At 30.7% G+C, this 24,974-nt stretch overlaps 1 protein-coding gene across 4 annotated transcripts in view; it reads left to right on the top strand.

The window, feature by feature from the left end:
• LOC144470354 (uncharacterized) overlaps nt 1-24,540 on the top strand; it is a 168,150-nt gene extending 143,610 nt beyond the window's left edge. For all 4 annotated transcript variants that reach the window (XM_078181380.1, XM_078181379.1, XM_078181378.1 and 1 more), the window contains 5 exons: nt 7,239-7,406; nt 9,475-9,717; nt 13,856-14,122; nt 18,310-18,624; nt 20,458-24,540. In XM_078181380.1, coding sequence (XP_078037506.1) covers nt 7,239-7,406; nt 9,475-9,717; nt 13,856-14,122; nt 18,310-18,624; nt 20,458-20,511 — 1,047 coding nt within the window. In that variant the 3' untranslated portion in view covers nt 20,512-24,540. The remainder of the gene's footprint in view (nt 1-7,238; nt 7,407-9,474; nt 9,718-13,855; nt 14,123-18,309; nt 18,625-20,457) is intronic.
• Nucleotides 24,541-24,974: the final 434 nt, after the last annotated feature.

The raw sequence follows: 24,974 nt of genomic DNA, 5'->3' as shown, positions 1-24,974 counted from the left end.
ATTATATGATAATATTGGAGCTTACAGCAGTACATTCTAACAAATTCATCACTGTAATATGTAATATATTAATTTATGATAATTACTATAATTAATATTATAATTATTAGTTATATTACCTATTACTGTGATCAATTTGTTAGAATGTACTGCTGTAAGCTCCAATCTTATTATATAATTTTTTAAGCATTAAATACCTTTTGCGATTAATAAAACAAATAAAATAAAGATGAAATAAATATCGTTTATTATTATTACTTTTATTAATATAACTACGCTTTGTCTTTACAGGACCAACATTTATAGACTTTTTATGGTATATTTCCGTAGATATTAACAAAAAGAAAAACTGAAAATGTTAGTGTTTACGTGTAAAACTCATGGGTCAAAAATTTATAAATATCCAAAATTCGTTAACTTTAAATGCGTTTATCTTTTCAATAATTAATTTCCGCAGATTGAAACCTGCATTTCCGACATCTTCTCATCCATATCTATGGGAATCTACCATAAAAAGTCGAAAAATTTCGGTCCCCAAAAGTAAAGTTTAACCTCTAATCGAACATCTTATTGCTATTACAGACTTAGTTTGTAAATTTGGTTGTTGTTTTCTTAACTAGCCATGCATTTTTCTTGACGCACAATAGTTGCAATCATTCAAGCCCATTGTCATTATCTGTCGCAGAAAATCGGTCTGCTCGTGGCACGGCATCTAATCAAAAATCACCGTGTCTGAATTTTGTCAATCATGTACACTCTGTGTCAAGAGCTGTCTTACGATTTTGGTAAACCTTCTGAATGTTATTTAAGTCAATTCCACCGTCACACCTTCCTGGATTTCGTCGTAATGCACTAAAACGTTTAAACTTCCGAAACACAGAAGTATAACGTCGAAATAACAATAGAATATGGTTACACGAGCAACAATAGATATTATTTTACAGTAAATAATATCGCGATATCTGTTGACATCAGCCATGTACTTCTGCACTGACCCAATTGTTTCGCTTGCGCTTCTTTCCATAAACATTTGTTAACTAACACCTGGCTGGGACACGATTATATTAATTTCTTTGTGAACGAAATAGTTATAAATAGCAACATTTTATTTACAGGGAGTGTCATTTTATTCTTTTATCTCAATTCTTCTCATAACCACGTGTTTTGTAAATTGAAGTTCCAAACGATAGTTGTTTCGAACGCAAAGGCAATAATTAATTGTTTGCTATTCTTTATTTTTTATCACAATAGGATCACCACTTTATAAAATATAAAACATTTACACATGTATCATTCACATTGCTTTATCACCTATATGTTTGTATTGAGTATAGTGGACTGCATTTGGAGTAAAAAATTTCTTGAATAAAAAATCAAGTAAACAATACATCTCGACATAATTAATTTTTTAATCCTTGCATCTTAATGATTTTTTTATTTTGTAGTTTATTATAGTCTTTCGATTAGCATGATTAAATGTTGCACGTTATGAATAAAAACTGAAGATAACCCTTATATTTAGATATGAAAGCAAAATAGTAACAAATTGTTTGTTGCTGTATATACTCATCTTTATATTAAGCAATGTTCGTTCGATACATTTTTTTTATATAACATTCAATTTATAAGAAAATCTAAGGGGAATGAGTTGTATGACTCACCCTATAAACTATACTTTGAATAATCATAATGTTTCCCGTTCTTAATTGACAATTGAAGAAAATTGCGGAACAATTGTAACGCTTAACATTATTTATGTTATCAATTCTAGAAGGCAGAATTGAATCAATTAAAATTCATTTAGAAGAATCTTAATTTATACTGTTCCATAATTCAAAAAAAAGAAAGGGATAAAATTATACATACATAATTATTATGCATAACTATGCGTAATTATAAATTCATTGGATCCTTTATATTTTTAGCGATATTTAAACAAAAACATGACAAAATATTATACTTGTCTATTTCTACTTATTATTATTTCTAATATGGCAATATACAAATATGCCATTGTCTATTATTTATATTACAGGGATGTAAAAATGTGTTATTTTATTAAGTTCTATTTGAAAAATATATAATATCTTAGCTAAAGAAATCCACGTAAAGTGCTATAAATAACTATGACCTCAATATGACTTTTATACTTTTACTAATATTGAAACAAAAACAAAAAGAGGCCTGCATTTGTTTATTTCGGTTTCCTATTATTAAGTTTCTGTTTAAATATCGCTAAAAATGACAAAATGCTTGACAGTCTATGTATATGTTGAAGTTCAAAGCACGCTGCTCAGATTGACACGCACCTCGCAAAACGAAACATTTTTATGTGTCCGATCTAACGAACGAAGATTTAGCTGCGCAGGTCCGCAAAAGTCTATGTTCTCTGAAAGGCCTCGCCGTACCTTGCATTAAGCTCATTTCACATGGTCTTAACTCATCCGCCCACATGTGTGATTTATACAGTGTATGTAGCAACGAATCATAAGTAAATATGTGTGTCTGTGTCGTCTCGCTTTTTGTCGATCGGAAGCAGTGACTTCCGAGCCTTTTACTCGTTTATCAATTTTTAACAAAACTAATTTTGTAAAACGAGAACAGTTTCATTCGGTACGTATCTTGAAAATATAGTTAAACGTTTAGGTATATATTGCTTATTGAACACTTTGTGTATTGTGTGAGAAAAATGAGTTTCTTGCTTACATTTTGTAAAAGCTGAACAAAAGTTTATTATTCCTCTGTAATATATTGTTTGTAATATTGGAAATGATATTTTGAAAGTATTCTATTGCAAGAGATTAATTCTCGAATTTTTAACCATTAGTGACTTCTACTGACACTAAATAATTGTCTAATTATTTAATAGACTGTTCAAATTAGTTCAAGATCATATAATTAATAGTACATTTACCAAAGGCACCTCTCAACATTTTAATATAACCCTATAACTTACCGTTTTAATTTAACACTATTTTTACAAAAAAGGTTAAAAAATAGCTTTCCAATTTTTAATTGGGCACCATTTTGACGAAAGGAGCAAAAAGAAGCTTTTAAAATTTCAGTTTAAAATTACAATGCAAGTTTAATTATTTTTTCTGTTCTGATTTATCACGTTCTTTTTTCAAGGATTCAAAAAGAAATTAAAAGTAATTACATATATTTAAAATGTAATTATAATTATGTATACGTAAAACGAAAATGTCAATCAAGGAAAAGTGATTAAAAACAGAAAATAATTCTAAATTAAAATTTTAAAAGGCGTCTTTTGAATTCTCTAGTGGTAAAAAAATCAATAATAATATTAAAACATCTTAACATGGTTTCCAACCAATCAGTTACAATTGAAAACATTTTGTTTTTATCGCATAGAATATTTAAAAATTTATTTATCATGCAAATCTAATGGCAAATATCATTTTCCGTGGCGCCATTTTGTCAGAAATATTCACTACAATTCCCCTTAGAGTATAGAGATATTTTATGGTTATAAAACAATTAGAATTATTGAAAATTGCAGTCGATAAACTCAATGTTTTTCAAATAATATTCATTGCACGTACACTTAATCAATAACTTTGATTATTATCCAATAATTTTCCTCGCTTTATGTTCATTTTACGTTCGTGTATGCATTAATCCATTTACGTAGTGTTGCCTTCTTCCAAACGATACTATACCTTCCTTTTTGCACAAAAGTTACAATCCGTGAGCGTAAGCGTGTAGAGAAAAATCGTTAGAAACTCAATAATTTAGGAGTCACTTTATTTTTGATACTTGATAGTCGTGACGACAACGGCGATAAAGTAACATATTAAGGACTGCATAATTGACGCGATGACTCAAAGTTCGGTGTTGCAAGCAATAACATAAAATATTCCCTAGATCACCGACATATTTGTAACCTTGCTTTACAGAGATTGTTGCATACGGTTTACGCTTTACACACTCTAGATGATTCATTCTTTAGACAAATAATTATTCACGTGGACAATGGAAATTCCGGTAAGAGGTGTGTTGGACAATTCAAATGTCAATAATTGACGCGTTGGATAATTGAAACTCTGATAATTGACGCGTTGGAAAATTGAAATACTGATAATTGAAATTTCGCTAATTGACGCGTTTTGTCGCGTAAGAACTATATGTAGTTAAGAATTACATAACTCAATTATTATTACTGTAATACACATTATAATTTCACGAAAATATACAGAATTAATAAGAAATAAAAATAAATTTATCAATGTTCGTAAACTTCATATTTTTGCTTACATTAATTTACTTTAATACTTTTCTTTTGTAATTAAAGATTGAGATGATTTATGAGACATCTAAAATTCGAATGAATGACGCTTTGCATGATTGTAACTCAGACAATTGTAATTGAGAGAATTGAAATTCGGTTAATCCACGTTTCGTACGATTCGTATTCAGAAAATAATGGTGTCACGTAATTGAATTTTGAATAATCGACATTTCTAATAATTAAAATTCGAATAATCGGAGATTCTCATAATCGAAATTCGACTAATCAACGTTTCGCGTAATTGAAAAGCGATTGATCTGTACTTCGATTATTCAATATTTCAAATAATTGAAATTCGATTAACCAATATGATAAAAATAATGTGTTAAAAACTGATATTTTACATAATTGAAATTCTACCAATCGACAATGTGCACAATAAAAATTCGGTTAATCGACGTTTCACGTAATCAAAATTTAATTGAATTGATTAGCATTTCTAATAACTGTAATTCGACTCAACATTTCAAATAATTAAAATTCGATGAATCAACACTTCACATAATTGGAATTCGATTAATCGTCACTTCAAATAATTAAAATTCGATTTACTGATATTTCACATAAACGAAATTCTGTTAATCAGCATTTCGAATAATTGAAACACGTAAAATCTTTCTTTCGGTCGATCGAAATTCGAACAGCAATCGTCGTTTCGCTTATTTAAATTTCGGATAATCATACAAGATCCGACTGAAATGAAAAAGCTTTTGCCCAGCTGTCGAATAATTTCCGTCACTGTGCACTGGCATTTACGGGGTCGTATAAATATCGTTGTCGTCATTATCGAATACCTCGTCACGTCCTCGCCGCAGAAAAGCGAAAGGGAAATGTGGATACGCCGGAGTCCGTTTGTTCGATTGATTAAACGACTTCTTCTCTGTCGAGCATAAAACCTTCGGGTATCACATCGAGATCAATTGCGGTTTCGCGGAGCCGCGATGCACTGCGATACTTGTTGCAAAATAAAAGATACCGCGCGCGCTCGGCCTTGGGCCGGTGATTAGATCGAGCAACAATCGCCGCTTCATTGATTTCCACCTTAGGCATTCCTCATGGCCGAGCTTCGCTGTTAAAACATGTTTCGCGACGAGGAACATGGATCATTACATGATCGTCGATGTTCGACGTTGTTCCTCCGCGGCCAGCGGTGTGAATTCGCGTCGTTGTTTACTCGGACGATGTTGCAATGAGTTGCATACCGATCCATTGTACTTGCTGTTTGAAATCGTATGCTATCGTCGAATATTTAATATATAATCAATTTTTAATGTTAGGATACATTTGTATAAAGTTTTTATAGTTATTTGGTGTAGTAATAATAATTTATTGAAATGCAAATATATTTTAAACTTTTGATAGTAATCAATTTAATAAATGCTTTGCTAAGGTTTATAATATATGATTGCTGTATAAATACATACATAAATATTCACATTAAAAGACTCAACAAAGCGATTATATAATTATATCTATACATATTTCATTGTCAATTATATATATAAAAATCAATTTTTTTTCAATTAGTATATATTAATTGAAATAAATAATTGGTTTTTAATTATTTATAATACAGAAGAACGTACTGATATCTGTGATATACGTATTTAATAATGTATCAATCTTGATGCTTTACCATTTAGCTGATTAACTATTCATACATGTAATCACTTAGTACAATATTTCATGCATCCTATTTAAACATCTAATGATATATAAATATCACGTAATTATACACATACCTTCGGCCCTCACTGTACTAATCATCTCATAATTTCAAATATTGATATCATGCCGCAATATTTATCAAATAACCTACTTTCAGATTAACAAACCAACAGTGCAAACGAACTTTGCTTTATGTCCTGCTTAATTTGTTTATTTTTACAAATATCCACTGAAATTCTCCATGTTCCTTGATTAGTCACCCTAACCTCTAACCTTCCCATTATTGAAGTTGAAAATATTATCTTTGTGTACAGTGCACGACACTATTTTGTTATATTTTGCTATTACAGAATTAGGTATATTAATTAAAAAAATAAATGTCCAAAAAAGGTATATAGTATTCTCTTGAAAATCGTGTAAATAGAAATTAAAACAAGAAAAAAAAGTGTGAATACCCGAGATTGGTATAAAACTTCAAGAAGATTACAATAAGTTATATAATTTTATTTAGTAATTTAGCAATTAAATTAGTAACTTTTATTCAAATAAAAGTATGCAATCCGACAAATGTTTATCCGGTTACATTTGTGTTCGATTGTTGAATAGAATTTTATTCGAATCAATTTCTATCCAGATACATTATCATTCCAGGGAATACGTTTTAAAAGTTATTTTAACAATTAACTAACTAATTAAAAAATGAAAACTATTCGATTGTGTCGAACAGAATTTTATTAACTATTTTTTAATACTAACCAAAAAACATCTTTTAAGTCAATGATTTTCACAGTAAATATGTTACAATTTTTACATAGAAAATAAAACTGTACATAGATTATAAAACATTATAAAACATATCATTCAATTTAAAGAAATGAAATTGTCCTTCAAATCTTCTTCACGCGCGACTTAGGCTAACCTTGCTATCAGATTATGTGTCCCCTCAAAGCCATTTAATTTTTCTTTCAAACACTTCTCATTATCGTAAACGATTTCCAAGGTATATGCGTATACATCTGTACATATCTCTGTGTGAATCGATTCGAATGGGTTACCCTGTGTGCATAGACAAGAAGTAGCGTCGAGCACCGTGCCAACGCTTCGAGTGTCATCGAACAAGCCTACCACCTCGCTTTGACATTGATATCCTGCCTCGAGTGTCTCAGAAACGATTCATTTGCAGAGTGGCTGACTTTTTAATGTCGCGTTCTTCGGTGGACGAACGTTAACCGGCTTATCGGGGGAATTTTCTTCTTTGCAGTTCATTATGAGAAAGAGGCAGACGAGGTTCAACTATGGCGAGCGATGCCGTCCGGTCTCTCTGGACGCTTACAGCGTCGACAGCGTCTCCGCGTACAACAGCGTGAGACGCAAAGGGGTAGCTAGGTCGTCGAAAAGGAGTTATGGGAATCCGACGTTCGAGGATTCGGTAAGTAATTATCGGTATAATTAACGCGTTTCGGTATAATAAATACGTTTTGGTATAATAAATACATTTTGGTATAATAAATACATTTTAATAGTATTTAAATACATTTTAATGGTATTTAAATAATATTTAAGCAGTATTTGAATAGTATTAGTTACTTCGAAAGAAAGTTTAATATACTCAACATTAATCCTGACGAGAACTATAGTACAGCTTCCGTCGGTTAATAACAATCTATACATAAATCTCTTCTAAGAATTTCGAGATTCATAAATAAAAAGGAAATCAAAAACGTTCATTAGATGATGCAGAATTTTAGAGGCAATTTTTGAGTTATAATATAGTATTAGATAATACTAAAATTAAATAATAAGAAATTATAATAATATTAAATATTATAATAATATCACGGAACAAGACTAATACTACATTTAATTTAACGTTTACTATACCTTTCTTTCTATCGAAAACGATGTTTTGCTGTTGAATTTATCTTTCTGTTTACAGCATACATTTAACACGTTCTTGTAAATATAAGTTCATTGCACAGGTAAATTTCTCAGACTTGTGTTCCCGTAGAATACTTCAAATATTATTCGTGCATTCGAACATTAAGAATGTAATGTAAGAGCATTATTTCATTTCATCTATTATCTTTTTTATTATAAGAAATCAACGCTTCCTCGCTCCTTTATAGATACCAGACGAGCTCTTATAAATCATAACATTTGTAATTATAATAAATTCTCTCCAAACGTCGCTGAACTTATAAACAAAAATGGACAATTTGGAAAGAGTAAATACGATAATTAAAGGCTTGCGACTCGTTTCTATAGTTATCGACCATCGACGATTATAAAAACGACCCGTGACATAACCTTAATATCCTGTCGCACATAATTATTTCAAACATATACTAGTATTATGACCTCCCAAATTGTCTATTTTTATTTAGAGGTTAAGAGACAATTGGTTCAATGTAATTCTCATTCTATGAAATTGCAATTCATTTCATACAAATAGATGGACCTAATTAGACTAATCCAAACGCTTGGAAGTAATTGCGCTATTTGAGATTACGTGGGACAATAAACTCGTTCCGGAGGCAACATTTAACGTAGCAAAATACGCGCACGAAGACCGAACATTTTTTGGCATCCTGCACGGCAACACGATAGAAAACAATTTGCGGCCACGGAATTGAATTCCGCGCGTAATAAACGTCGTTAAACGAGAAAGCAGTGCTCGCGCAAACTGATTAAACAGTATATCAAAGAACGCTGCCGACTTAACCGCGTTAAAACTAGCCTTCGTTTGAATTCATCAAACTGCGACAACTTTGAAAGCAATCTAGAAAATCGAGTCCCGCGAAACCGACGCGGCGCGGCGCACAACAAACTGGATACCCGTTTTCCGTGGCCGGAATTGAATTTTTCAAGTTGCAGGTCCGAAAAAAATTTCATAACAATTGTCAACTTTACAGCGATCTAGAATCTATGTTAGACGTTTTAAATAACTATGATTGCTAGTTACAATAAAGACAGAAATAAAAAATTTTATGTCAAGGTTATATTCACGATTCGTTTTTGTACTTGTTAATTATCAAAGATTATAAAAATGAATCGCGAGGATCGAATAATCGTATCTAATTTTTCTAAATTGTCCATTTTTGTTTAAAAACTGAATTAGAGAGAATAATATTGCAATCTTAATTCTCGTTTTATTCTACGCATTGTAACATACATACAGTGTTTATTAATATTTATTAGTGTTTTTTTTCTGGCAGTAGAAATTTCGATAAAATATATCAATTACAGAAATGTTTATCACATTTTTAGAATTCTATACTATTAAAATCACCCGTTGTATAATAAAGTTTTAACAAAAACGCCTCGTCGTTGACGCGTTAATAATAACGTTGAAATAATTTTGACCGCAAACGACGGCATACCAGGCCGCCGCGCGGCGACTAGACCAGTCGGCGAAACTGCTGTTAACCCTGTTAACGTCGCGATAAAAGCCACGAAAGTCGTACAATTCCTACGAACGTTGCGTTTCCTCGTTCCAGAGCGCCATACCGTCCCACCCTTTGAATTTTGCCGGGCTTTCATCTTTCTGTAACGACGTTAACGCAATCAACGAGGAATTCTCCAGCATTCCGCAAATTTCGGCGAAGATAGACGAGCTGCCGGCCGGGGCCGAAGTGAAGAACAGATACGCGAACGTGATACCGCTACCGGAAACGAGGGTGCCGCTCCAAAAAATTAACAACGACTCTCTTACGGAATACATTAATGCCAGTTACGTCAGGGTAAGTGTTTTACTAATATTTATTAACGCTTTGCAGGTTCTAGTTGGTCGAATATTTGTTGTTGGTTCCCATTGGGTTGGAGATTAACCCTTAGCACTCGAGCGTAATAAATTAATAATTAAAAAATTAGCACTCAATAATAAATTACCGTTTTTGGGACGTCACGGCGTCGTCAATAATAGCGACGAATTGTGACGTTATACAGGGTGTCCCAAAACTGTCTCGCAATCGGGAAATAGGGGGTACCTGTGATCATTTCAAGTAACTTTTTCCTCAGCGAAAATGCAATCCGCGGCTTCGTTTACGAGTTATTAATGAATAAAGTTGGCTGCGAGAATTATTTTTCATCTTCAAACAGCGATAAAAGCGAAACTAAATAACTAATCGATACAATTGTCTTACTAAATTGATGACGAAAGTGCAGACAGTGAGAAAATAATATAACTTAATTACTTTGAACACGTTGATGAAACAAAAGAATGGGATAAGACCATCTATTAACAAAATCCGCAATCGCTTAATTGCCAACCCAATAGCAACATTTGAACCAACAGAATTTTAAGGACTTTGTAACATCATGCTACTCGTACCATTTTATAACTTTCGCTACCAATTAGCATAAGTGATGCAATACGTTTTAATTAATTCGGTATTTGCGGAAATCATAAAGATTAAACGCAAGATATCTTCGGAAATAATGACCCAACACCTCTAATCATGATTACACTGCGGAACTTATATGCAAAACATCAATTTTCTACGTCGATCGCGAAGAATGAAAAATAAATTGCAGGTCCGTTCTCTCTTCGATCGTTTTAAAAATGCATTGACATTTACAAGTTCTTCCAAATTGCAACTATTCAATTTTGTCATAAATGCATAGAATCCACGTTCTAATTACAATTTTTACCAAACGCATGAATTTTGCATACAACACGCGATTTCGTTTCCTACTTTATTTTATTTTATATAAAAACGGGAAATCCGATGGTAAGATGTAACAATTAAAACACAAATTAACATTTTCCTTATAGAAGAATAAACAATTATTGCACGTTAAGTTGCATTTATTATAAAGTTTACCGCGTCTCTATCAGACTCCGTTGCAACATTGTAATTGTTAGCAGTGCGCCAGGCAGCCAGATAGATAGTTAACAAAGCGCATCAGTGTGTCCCGTGTGATCCAAGCAAAGGCAATAGTTAACACGGCGTTTTGTCTGCCTGAGAAAAAGGATGTTGCATAATGCATTACGAAGAATACGAATGCTTATTGCATAAGCCGCGCGCGCGCGGCAACACGCGGAAGCGGGACGGGACGTTAACACCTGTTTCCACTGAATGATTGGGAAGTTGAAGTTATGCCTCGTGGTAACAGAGACGATAATCGATCATCCGTAGGTCGATTGATTCGGCGGTGATTATGTAAATTCGAATGAAAAGTATTGCCACCTGATCTGCGTCAACATGTCTTTGCGGTTGATTCATTGCGCGAACAATTAACTTCAATTAGTAATACGGAATATTGATGTCGATGGTTCTCATTAATTATATTTCGTGACTCTTTTATTAACATTAATTAAAAATGTAACGTCATTGTTTTCATAATTTTAAGGTTATGATTTGTGTAGAGTTATATTATTGACGTGACATTATTATTTTATATAGATAAGATCAATAACAATTGTAAGGTATAATTTATTGTTACATGACATAGATTGCAATAATATATTATTTTATATTGTAAGGTATAATTTATTATTATATGGCACAGATTGTAATAACTTATTTTGGTACAATAGTCAAAGGATTGAAACATTCAAATTAGAATGAAAATCAAATTTCCAACTTCAATGAAATTTGCGGTGAATTATGTTGCAAAATTATTTTATGCAGATTGTACGGCATTTTCTTTAAAGAAACTCAAAGACGGAAGAAATTCTCGTGTAATTAAAAGGACGCTCTTTTCCTGAAATTATCTAACTATGTTCAACTATATTGCTTTATTTAAATTGTGTTATTTTATTATAAATTACATAACGGTGGAACGAATTTTTTTAGTTATAATTTCATATAACAATGATTGAGCTACGAGCATAATAATCCTACGAAAAATACCTGTTTAAAAGTGCTTTTATTTCGCTATTTTTTAGGATAAACGAATAAAGTTTGTTTATATTTTAAACCACGAAAATTAATTCCAAAACTTTTTAAATTTTTAGTCGTAACTAATTACACTTAAAAATGCATTTGTGCATTTTCGTGTCTTGCAGTTTTGAAAACAATATCGTATAATAATATATTCGCAAATATAATAAAACATATAAATTATTCTAATTTGTTAGATATTTATGAAATTGGATATAATATATTACCAATTATATTGTCGATATATTCTGTACAATATCGTATAATATATGTATCGTACAATATATTGATAATATTTTAATAATATTACATCTAATTTCACAAATAGATTGTTATACAATATTATATTTAACTTGTTCCTTTAATATATTATTATACAATATTACATAACATATTGACAATATTTAATAGTATTATATTCAATTACATAAAAACACATCTACCAAATTTGATTAGAACAATTTATAAATTCAATCTTTCTTTAAATACATCGTTATGCAATATCGTGCATAATATATTAACAATACGTCGATAATATTATATTATTCATCAATATCTATCAACTTTAATTAAAATAATTTATATATATAATCATCAATAAACATCATTGAATATCCTCGATGATTGTACAATATTGTACATTATACCACTTAATTACTCAATTTTCGACAATTAGTTTAAACAACTTGCTACTGGACTAGGAATAAGAAAAAAGTTATTAAATCTAGAAGAAGCATGGTGAAAAAATAAATTTCGAAAAATCGATGTACACGAAATGTCCGCCACTCTAAGATCAACGTTACTTTGAAATCACTTTATCTAATATACGTATCTATTTACATGTAAACTGCACGTGTTTCAATTAGTGAACGTACACGTGTTGTGCAATGCGCGTCGAAATTCATTCGGCGCAATATCCTCTAGTTCGTAATTAACATGAGCATGGTCCGAGTAATTAGTGGTATGAATCAATATCCTGATCCGGCACTCACACACATTTATCGAAGGTCCGGTAACTCGTCATCAGGGTTTGTTAATTATTGTTAATTGCTAATTTAACAACTTAACTGTGGTCACAGAAACAGTGTGCATATATTTTGCAGAAATTAAGCAGCCAATTTCATTTAAATACATGCAAATAGTATATCGCATTACTGTAAAAATGGATTAATATTTTATATCCGATATAGTGGATATTTATAAATTTTCGTTTAGAAAATACTGAACCAAAAAGAGTTTAGAGCATTTAATTACTGACAAACATTTTGGAAAAACTATACAAAATAATTAATGATATAGAATATATGTATTTATATAATTCTATATATAATAGAATTTATGTGCATTAAATTGTTTTTGTCTGTCACCCTTGACTTTTGTGAAATTTGATTTTGATTTCAAATTTTGGGTATAGTTCTTTATGTTAAAAGTGCAATTTACACGCCATAAATTGCCTTTTGTTTATGTAACTTTCGAGACGCTTAATTTTAATTTAGAAAATGTGAGAGAATTGATTTATAATAGAAATAGAATTTGTATGTACAAAATTGTCTCTTATTTATCGTTCCCAATTGTGGTAAATTTAATTTGGAGGGATATATACAATTATTTATAGTAAAAATGGGATTTGTACACCTATTATTTAGTTCTATATACTTAAAACTTATAAACCTTTAGTTCTTATATACCTAATATCAGTTCTTTATTGGAATTATCTCTGTTTGGTAAAAATTAGAATTTCATTTAGTCAGATTTAAAAGCTCATTCATTATTTATTAATTTGTTAAAAGAACAATTATTTTCTATAATAAAGAAATGACGAATTTTCATCGTTTGGCTATTAGTGAAATGACGAATTTTCGTCATGCAAACGAATATGTATTAAACTATACTAATGTCTCTACAATTTCCTATCTGACCTATTTGCTAAACAATAAAAATCGACCGATTGAAACGTCGTTTCGCCTGTTCCATGGAAGTGTTTGTATTCCAGGGACCAAAGAACGCGATGAGGTACTATATCGCTTGTCAAGCACCGATGGAGACGACCGTTACCGACTTCTGGAGAATGATCTGGGAGCAGCAGTGCAAAGTGATCATCATGTTAACCGATCTCGTTGAAAATGGAGTGGAAAAGTGCACCGAGTACATTCCGCCCTCGGAGATAAGTGACTACCACCGGTTGTACGGTGATTTCCAAGTAACTCTGAAGAAGAGAGAAACCAAAGAGAAATATGCCATTTCCACGATTCACTTAAAGGTAAACGACCATTTTTTTTTCTTATTCATGGAAACACCATATTGTAATATCTTGGGAACGTGTTACTATCAATTTATTAAATTCGCGATTTAATAGATCAACGATGCATTCGTTGAACTAATGCAATTAGTTCATTAGTTCGTCGTGCAAAGAGTACGTTTATTAAATTAACAATACATTCATTGAACTTATTAAATCGATAATACATTTATCGAATTAATAATATGTTCGTTGAACTTATTGATGCAAGAATGTATTTATTTAATTAATATATATTTCGTTGCATTTATTACATCAAGTATGCATTTATTTAATAATATATTCATTGTACTTATATCAATCAACAATACACTTATTTAATTAGTAATACATTTCTTATACTTATTAAATCAAGAATGCATTTATTAGATTAATAATACATTTGCTTATTTTATTAAGTCAACAATACATTTATTAAATTAATAATAAATTCTTTTAATTTTGTGAAGTTGATAATACATTTATTAGAGCAATAATGAATTCGCTAATCTTATGAAATCAATAATACATTTGTTCAATTAATAATCGGTTTGTTAAATTCCTGAAATTCCTAAATTAATAATAAAGGTGGAAGTTCAAACAACAAGAAAACAATATAGGTTACGTGCTTTGATCTCGCTGTTTCGGAAATAATACGATAAAATAAGATTGAAATGCGCGCCTTATTCATCCAATTTTTTCTCTAAATCAAAGATGGAAACCCAAACAACAAGAAAACAATATAGGTTAGGTACTTTGATCCTGCCATTTCGGAATTAATAATAAAATATGTCCGTAACGCGCGCCTTGTTCTTCCATTTTTAAACCGTAATAAAATCGAAACTAAATAACTAATCGATACAATTTCTTTACTAAATTAAAGATGAAAGTCCAAACAGTAAGAAAACAATATAGTGTTTCGAACACAAGTTAACAAAACAAACGAATGTGCCAAGATCATCTATCGACGAAATCCGCAATCACTTAAGTTGCCAACTCCAATACTTCAATCCCTTTGGAGCATTACTTTCTCTCACTTTTCCAATTATTCCATTCCGACGTAACCCGGAGTGCCTTTTGATGACACAGACGGTACGCTCTCCTAATTAAAAGTACGATTCCGTGGTTACAACTTCCAAGAACGATTGCCGTTAAAAGTTTCCGGCAATAAAAGCAATCTGCGCACTTGCGCGGAATGGGGTACCGCACACCACCCCAGCTATATAGCCTACCTCGATTTATGGTTGGCTTGTCAGTAACTTCTTTGCCCCCTCCCCCCTCCCGACCGTATAACGTTTTATGTATAAAGATGAAATGGAGACCAACCTCCTGTCTGTACATTCGTGTACGGTTCCCTTTGATAAAGTTGACCTTTTTAATCTACGTCTGCGAAAAGAAGTCGCGAACCGTGATTCTCGCTAACTTCAATTATTTGTTGCTCACGAGAACGTTAATTGAAGTCGATGAAATTCGCGGTGGGCACGTATGAGGTATTTAGAGAGGTCAAAACTCTATTAACCATTTATTAGGACATATTTATTAGGACACCTGCTGATTTAGGGAAGAGTTGCCATAATCGTACCACTTATGCAAATTTAAAAATCATATAAAATTGATAATTTTATTTGTAAAAGTAATTGCCTAGAATAATACAATGGCACGTTATTTAAACATTTTTAATGTTTATAAATGTGTAAGATGGCTTATTATTCACTTGAATTACAATTTTCAAAAAGATTGAAAAAGTACGATTTTGGTAACCTATATCCTACTTCTGTTATAACCTTTATATATAATATTCTATATATTCTTAAATAATAAATTAATAGCCTTTATGATCTTCATTTCATTTCATTTCTTCATTAATAAAATATTAATAAATCCTCTAGTTCACATGTTCTTAAACAATAATTTATAACATATATTACTTCCATCCAATTAAAATTATTAAATAAATATACATTTTTACTTATCTTTATTCATTTAATTATCTAGTAACAAAACATAACAACACAAAGATATATTTTAATATATTGTTATATTTATATAAAAATTTACTAATTCTTCGTAAATATTTACTAATATTTAAGAACAAAAATATTTAAGAACAACACGAAATTTTTTTATGAAAAATATGTCACATTATAATTGATTAGATTCGTTCGAAATTATTTTATTAGAATATCTTCCTATGAAACGCATCATTTTATGGTAGCCAGTGAATCGTGTCCATTATTTAGTCTTTCCCGGTCATTTCGCAGTATCAATGTTCTAGTCTGGAACAATCCTGATTGAAAGCAACTCCGCCGATCAAAGTAATATCAGTGCTCTGTGTAACGTATAGAGTAACAGGGACGTAGGAAGCGCACTCGCATTTCCGGAAAGCGTCGCAAAGTTTTGCAAAGAATACTCAACATTTTCAAATTATATTACCGTTCATATTGTTATATTGTCGTTTTTATACCATATTATCGCTTTCATTATTATATTTTTCTGTTCAATAGAAATCACCATTATTATATTCTTGTTTTGTATTAAATTATCACGTACATTATTATATTTTCATTTTTGTATTAAAATACCGTTTCCATTATTATATTTTTTATTTTTGTATTAAATTATTATGTCCATCACTGTATTTTCGTTTTTGCATTAAATTAACGTTCTTATATTATAACATAAATCATGTAAATATTGTAAGTAATATAAATAATACTAATAATACAAATAAAGCAAATGATATAGATAATACAAATAATACAAATAATGTAAATAATATAACTACCATAAATAATATGAATGCCATAAATAACATAAATAACATAAATAATATGAATGCCATAAATAACATAAATAACATAAATAATATAAATAACATAAATACTAAAAATAATATAAACAATATAGGTAATATAAATAAATAATCATAATATCTCAAGTTCGTGGTAAATCTTCAGACATGTTATTTTGGAGTAAACATCCAACGAACCGAGGGTCGCTGATCGCGTATCAGAAATCGTGAGATACCTCGTAATTTTGAGGCATCCTGTAGAGAGATTGATTTCAATTCCATCGATTTTCTTAATTTCCGTTCCGTCGACCTCTGACCTGGATCGCCATGCGGTGCCGCAAACACGTACACAGGATATTGGCAACAGGTGGTAGCCAAGAGATGGGTCCTTCAGGGATAATACAACGCTAAAATCAACAACAAAGAACAGCGTTTTCAGCGCGCGGCTTTCAATTCTTTCACTTGTATTCTCTGTTCTTATGTTGTCACGAAGAATTAGCCCTTGAATTGTTTGCCACCTGTTGCTAAACTACCTGAAAACAGAATGCGCCGATGCGATGGAGCAGTAACGCATTGCCAAACGACACGGAACAGTTCGTTCTACGTTTCACTTTTATGATATTTCGTGTCACATGTGACGTAGGTTGATTATTAACCCTTTAGAATCGAGTGGCGCCTGAAAATTGTTATATTATTTCTGAAATAATTTTGACGTTGTTAAAGACTCTTTTATTTAAAAGACTGTATATAAATATATTGCATAAATATGGATATAATATTTTGCTATTCGTAAATAGCTACTATTATTTATACTAATGTTTGCAGTGTGATTTTATTTTACTTATATATTATTGTAGAAATCAAGATGCAAATAAATTCGATTAAAAATCCAAAATAACACCATGAAACAGAAAGAAATGAGAGAAGAGCTCACACAAAATCAATATTTATTATAACAATTCTCATTTTATTATTCTTTATTATATATTTACAGTAAACTGTAAATGTAACTGTAGTTGTATAATAGACAGCAGATATTTATACAGAATAAATGACTGTCTCATTTTCAGAAAAAAATAGCTTCACACTGAATTGGTTTTTGAGCAGTTTATTATTAAGTTAGCAAATATCGAAAATTCTGATTCTCGCCCAAAAAAAAATCATGAAAACTAAATTACACCAAAAAGCGAATATAACAATTTTGTAGATCAAACAATGATATTTCGAACAACTTACTCGCTTTGCTGATTAACATATAATTCATTATAATAAAAAGAGAATAAAAATCCTAACTCGCTACCTCAAAATGTATAGTTTATTTCATTGTGCACGCATCAACGTATGAACGATAACGAACCGATGAATCTGGTGTTTTCAGAATTTGGAGAACAACACGTTCCGGGAGGTGTATCATATTTGGTATTTGTGGCCTGTCAATGGCGCACAATCGGACGGAGCCGGCTTGATAGCCGTGCTCCTTGAGGCGAGGGCCCTCCAAAGGGGTGGCCCCGGACCCATCGTGGTCCATTGTAGTCCCGGCACTGGACGCACGGGGACGTTGATAGCTCTTGACCTAGGAATTAGACAATTTGAGATTACGAGGACTGTGGACGTGCCAAGGGTCGTTTACACTATCAGACGGGATCGTGCTGGGGCTGTCCAGACGAAAGAACAATACGCATTCATTTATAAGGTGATTCTCTTTCTTCTTCAGCGATCGTCGCGTGTCTACCGTCGGACAAGTCCGCTGCGATCTTTTGCCAAATCGTAGTAATTTATTGGTTCGGAACGGAGTCTGACAAACTTTTGTGTTATACTCAAATTAACATAGAATTTTATTTTAAATAATATGACAATATATTTTGAAATCTGAGTATGATAAATATGTATATTATTCAGTTCGCTCAAACTAACATAGTATACTATTATCAACAACGTGACAACTTCAATTAAATTACTGATTCAATTAAATCAGTATTTATAACGAAATTAACGAATTACCTTTAGATACTGCCGCTAATATATTTTTTATATAAATCTTGATTGAAGTAGGTTTTTAATATAAATATTAATTGCACGAGCATTATTCAATATGATATTTAAATTATAGTAGATTTGTATTAAATATTTCAACTGGAGTAGATATTTAATATCAATTTGAATTATAGTAGATTTTCAGTGTTTCAAATTATAATACAATACATGTTTAGTAAAAATTTGTAGTAGATTACAAATAAATAGGTAGTAATAATTTATGGAAGATTTTTATTAGAAATTTAGTTTATAATATATTTTTATTAGAAATTTAATTTGTAATATATATTTATTAGAAATTTATTTTATAATATACATTTATTAGCAAATTAAGCTATAATAGATATTTATCAGCAATTTAAGTTATAATAGATATTAGCAGTTTAATTTATTATATACACGTATTATTTACTAGCAATTCAATTTATATTACATATTATTAGCAATTTAATTTGTTACAAATTTTTGTTAGTCATTTAATTTACATCAGCTAAGAGGCTTCGAATGAATGAAGTGTTTTCTGCAATTGCATTAATATTATGTAGCATTTTTTACTGTTACTGTTATTTAGATTTCTAATAATAAACAGTTAAATATGAATCTTCCAAGCGGAAAGAAAAATCCCGTTTTCTTTGTCATGAATATTCAAACACTGAAATAATTATAGGCACACAATAAGTATGAATTTTCTTATTCTACTGAGAAATCATTATAATTGAAAACATTCTAATCGCGCTAACTGAGATAATAATAGTACAGCAGAGTATTAAAGGAAAATTATCGACCTCCTTCTACGTAGAGTACAATCATTGAGAAGCATATTTGCAATAGGCTAACGAGTAAAATGATAGTAATCACTTTATTAAACAAATCATGTTTCCCCGGGCTTACATCAGATGCTATAATGGTAACAGACCAAGATTCAGTTACTTCAGATCCTGGAGAAATTTAATATATGCGAGCACATTATTCAAGAAGTAATTGTTTATTATGAAAGAGAATTCTTACACCTGAATACAAAATTGTGTCACCCAGTTGCAACTGATCAGATATACCTTAACTTACTGTCTCGTGTTATAAAGCTCGCTAAGTTGATTAAAAATACCGAACAATAAATTTTAAGCATTCGTTCTAAAGAGGAAGCTCCAGTCTTTAAATCTATGCTAGAATCAGTCGCGAGAAAAATTGTTTGCTACATTGGCAAAGGTTTAAATCCGAGATATTTCCAAGAAAGAGCAAACCGTCTCCGGTGTTTCGCAATTGTTTTATTATACAAAAAAAACATGTAACAAGAAAATAAACGGTGCATAGCAAAAGTAGAAAAGAGGTAGAGGCATCAGGCTTGAAAATGAGTCCAGGTTCATTAATATGTAACAATGATTTACCAAATTATAACAGTTTAAAGATTGAGGATTAAAAATTGAGACGTTCTGGCGCCATTTTATGTTCCGCGCATGCTCGAGAAGAATTGACGAAGTTTGAACTGTTTTAGGCACTAAATTTGTACGCGACCAAACTAGCCGGCGGCGTGTTGGACTCAACGTGAATATTGGAAGCCTTCTGCGTCGAAAAGAGATTAATGCGGATCACAGACCCGAGTTGATAAAGGGTGAAAGAAAAACATCACGGACGACGAGGCGGGGAACGAGATTATGAGACACTCGAGATCTTAGAATTATCTGCATAGGAACATGTCCGTGTGATAATCGCACGGTGAAAGGCGACTTGTGATACCTGGACCATTCTGACGATCTACTCGGCGGTCCGCTTGTCTTCTCCTTTCGTTGGATCTTCGAATTCTGTTGCAAAATTCTGTAGATTCGTTAACCATTTGCGCTCGGAGAATTTTCACTGCGAAAAATCAGAACATACATAATGCTATAGTAAGTAATGCTATAGAAAATATAAAACGACATAACGTTGAAAATATTTAACTAATAAGTAGTTAAAAAATAGAAAATTAACTAAGTCTAAATGAAATTTGATAAATTCGTATTGATACAGGTTTTGTGATAATAAAATTGTTAATATTGGCATAATTATCGACTGTTTTCGTTATGACCCCTTTCAGGGATATCCGAGTGCAAGGGATTAATTGTAATTACTTTGTTAACGAAGTGTCACGTGTCGATTTTCATGAAACTGAGAGTTCGTTGAAGAAGTAAATCTTCAATCCTTTTACACGTTTTTACTCTATTTCAAGTATAAAAATTATAAATACTCAATCATTGCAAATATAACGTCGTTCTCTTTTATTATACTATATTTTTTATGCTAATCAAAATTCTAGTTTCACTATTATTGACGAACAATACTTCGTACGTGGTCTTGTTATGTTCCTAAGCATAGTTTAGATAAATCTGACAGATCTAATATTTCTAGAATATGCAAAACGAGTCTCGAAAAACATTTTATTCAGTGTTTTATCGAGTTTGAATAATCTACCGAAATACTTAAATAACTTAAAAAGTTAGTATCCTTCATCGATCAATTTTATTCATATTTTTATTACTATAGTAAAATATTCTTTCTAAAAACATAAGTGCTTCTCTTTTATTTTACTCTCTTTTATTTTCTATCCAATTCTCTTGAAATGATATAAATGAAATACTTATCTTTTTGTTAATTTAACCAAGTTAGTTAAACCGAAAGGAAAAGACAAAGCGAGGTGCACCGCATCCAAACGAAAGAGACCAGAACTGAGAAACAGAAATTCATTTGTGATATCCAAAAGTATCTGTCAACGTTTAATCGGCTTCCGATTCCTGAAGCCTCCACGATTTCGTATATCTCTTTATATTGTAGATTTCGTCTCCTTTGTCAATATTTTCATATATGTACATGTATTATATGTTATATGTATATTTATAAATAAAGTTAATTAAGCATAGTTTGAATATTTAACGTTGGTAGCTGGTAGGGTGATTACAGAAAGGCTGTCGTAGAAAACGATTTCTTTTTTTATATTGTATTTCGTAACTAGCATTGTTTCGAAATTTTCGATCATAGCAAGATTGTCTTTCTTTTAGTATTTTACATATGTACATAGACTTGTTTGTTCTAATGGTTGGCACAATTTTTGCGGAGACGACGAAGAGAAGGATGAATTTAATTATTGTTAATTTCAATTCAATTCCAATGCATAACAATAATAATTTAAATTAAATTCCAATGCATAACAATAATAATTTAAATTAAATTCCAATGCATGACAGTAATAATTTCAATTCAATTCCAATGCATAACAGAAATAATTTCAATTCAATTCGAATGCATAACAGAAATAATTTCAATTCAATTCCAATGCAAAATAATTTGTAAAATATATATTTTTTAAATCTAATAAATTTAGCTTTTAATATTTTTTAGATGCAACAATTTACTCTGCATGCAATCAAGAATATCAGGGATTTTAATTAATGGAATGTTAACAAACAATTTTATTTCTTTAGAAGCACTGTATACGTCATTTTAGTCTAATTAATATAACTAAGAATCTGCTGAAAGGATAAAATTTTAAGAGAAATTAAAAAAGAATTTTTCACTTTATCATTAAAAATTCTCTTCGATGTATCTATTATTCATTGTTACACAATATTAATTATTATGCATATATTTTACATTTCTATCGTACGCATCCGAAGAAATTGTGCACGCTATTACCACGAACACATTATTCTGCATGGTTTATACAATTAAAACGTCTGTACAGTGACTCGTAGTTTTGTTCTTACACATGCAGAACGGCATAATTATAATTACAGTAATATAATTATTAATAATAAGCGTTCTATCGAAATATAATGTAGATTTCTTGCTCTGAGTTTAATTTTTCAATTTCTGCATCCCTCTCGCAGCGTCTGCCTCCATCCGATCCGAACAATAATGCTATATAATTTGTATAAATTAAACGCGATCGTCTTGTTTACAAATATTTATGAGTCACTGTAAAAACTGTGTGTATATGACAATTAATTTTTCCATACAATGATATTCTAGGAGTAGCATTGCGTTAGAAATTATTCAGAGAACCGTTCTTTCTTTATTTTTTCTCCAATCGTCCTAAGTATTATCGAATTATTGTTGTTATTGTTATTGTTGCTGTTATGACTGTATTGTACAGATTATTCGATCCGTAGCATCTCGCTCTCTATTAGCGCGCATATATAGAAACCAGTCAGAGATTAGGTTTAATCGTAATCCGTTAGGTTCGGTGAAACAAAGAAAGCGATTTTATTCCTTGTTCGCAAATGTTCGATTCGACGACACGTGCACAGTGGTTGCAGTAATATTAATCTAGGTAATCGAAACTGAAACTTGGTTTTAAATAAATAATATGTTTCTGTTCTGAAAGCGTGAACCAAAATCTATATATTTATTAATTGTTGCGACAATAGGATGCAAATATTAAATGTCTCCGCATTGTCACTGAAAATTAAAATGTGTATGTTATTTTCAATGGTAATATGGAGACCTTTAATTTCAACGAGATTAACAAATAAATAATATAACCGAAATCTATATATTTATTAATTATTGCGCCATTGGGATGCAAGTATTAAATGTCTCCGAGTTGTTACTGAAAATTAAAATACGTACATTATTTTTAGTGGTAGCATGGAGACGTTTAATAAGAATAAAATTAATAAATAAAGAAAATAGTAAGAACGTAACAATTTATTTATTTAAGTATGATGAAGTATTTGCCTCTATTTGTGTATTTAAGTGCAAATCTCATGAACAAAACGTGTAACTAAATTATCAAATTATGTTTTGATTTCTCTCATAAGTTACTTAAATTCAGGAAAAGTGAAGAATTGATTTTGTTTGTTATTTTGTTATTTCATTAGGAAAAGATAAAGTAAGCGTTTGATTGTTCAGCAAACGATTGCATTTGAAATACTCAAAGTCCTACAATGTATCAGATGTAACTAGAAAGTGCCAGTTTGATCTTGATAATGACATCATTTATGCGACCTTGATCTACCCTTTAAGTGGGTCACAGACAACAATACATAGAATTGGATTATTGTCTCTTAAGTATCTGCTTATCTTCGGACAATCTGTGAAGCAAAGAATCAACGTTCCTTGTTTACGTTTTTGTTCACCTAGATCAATGGAATCCAATCACTGTGCGATGTCGTAAGTTCAGATAAACGTACACGTTGCCAGACACGTTCACGGTCAATCGTTATTTCGTCAAGAGCTTGACAACGCTTAATTATCCCGCAAATCTTGTCTTTGGTATTATTAAAGATTTATAATAAATATATTTGGTCAGATTATAATTTTCCTGCGAATCAATATCACCGATTTGAAATTATTATAATATGTGCTGCGGTTAATATAAACGATTGTGTCAACGTTATTCTCATTGTCCACGGTTTCAACAAACGACGATGTTAACAAAGCTTGTATTGTAAATGTATAATTAGAGTTTAGTTATATTTCAAGCGTTTCTCTATTGCAATTTGTTCTACTTGTCTCGATGTTTTGCTGACACGTGACAAATTGTTTTAAAAAATGGTAGCGTTATTTTTTTATTCTGAAATACATTTTATCATTTAAGGTAGAATACATTGCTGTGGAAATGATTTGTTTTCTATTTTCAAAGCTTACGTCGATTTTGCAGATAATTTGTTGACACATCTTTGCTAATTATAGTAGAACCATGGCTTGAATTTTTTGTTCACTGCACATGCTTGTTAGTAGACTGTGGATTTTTGTGCAAACTAAAAATCATATCGATTATAAGATATAGAAAGTGCAATTATTTTATTGTTTAACACTGGAACTATTGTACTTTAAACGGGTCTAATGTTTATTGTTTTATACAAAAAGAGAATATCCGATTTATTTTAATAATGAAATTGGCCAAAAGATTTTTCATAGTGAAATTTTTATAATATCAGTAATTAATAGAAGTTAAAAAGCTGACATGTTAATTAGTTTAGTAGTTTTAGTGTTAAATAATTTTAATAAGTTGAAATTATAATAAGTAATAATAAG

This window comes from Augochlora pura, chromosome 5, assembly GCF_028453695.1.
Source record: "Augochlora pura isolate Apur16 chromosome 5, APUR_v2.2.1, whole genome shotgun sequence".
Classification (NCBI taxonomy): domain Eukaryota; kingdom Metazoa; phylum Arthropoda; class Insecta; order Hymenoptera; family Halictidae; genus Augochlora; species Augochlora pura.
Note: the sequence above shows the minus strand (reverse complement) of the source record. Positions and strands in the feature narration are given on the sequence as shown.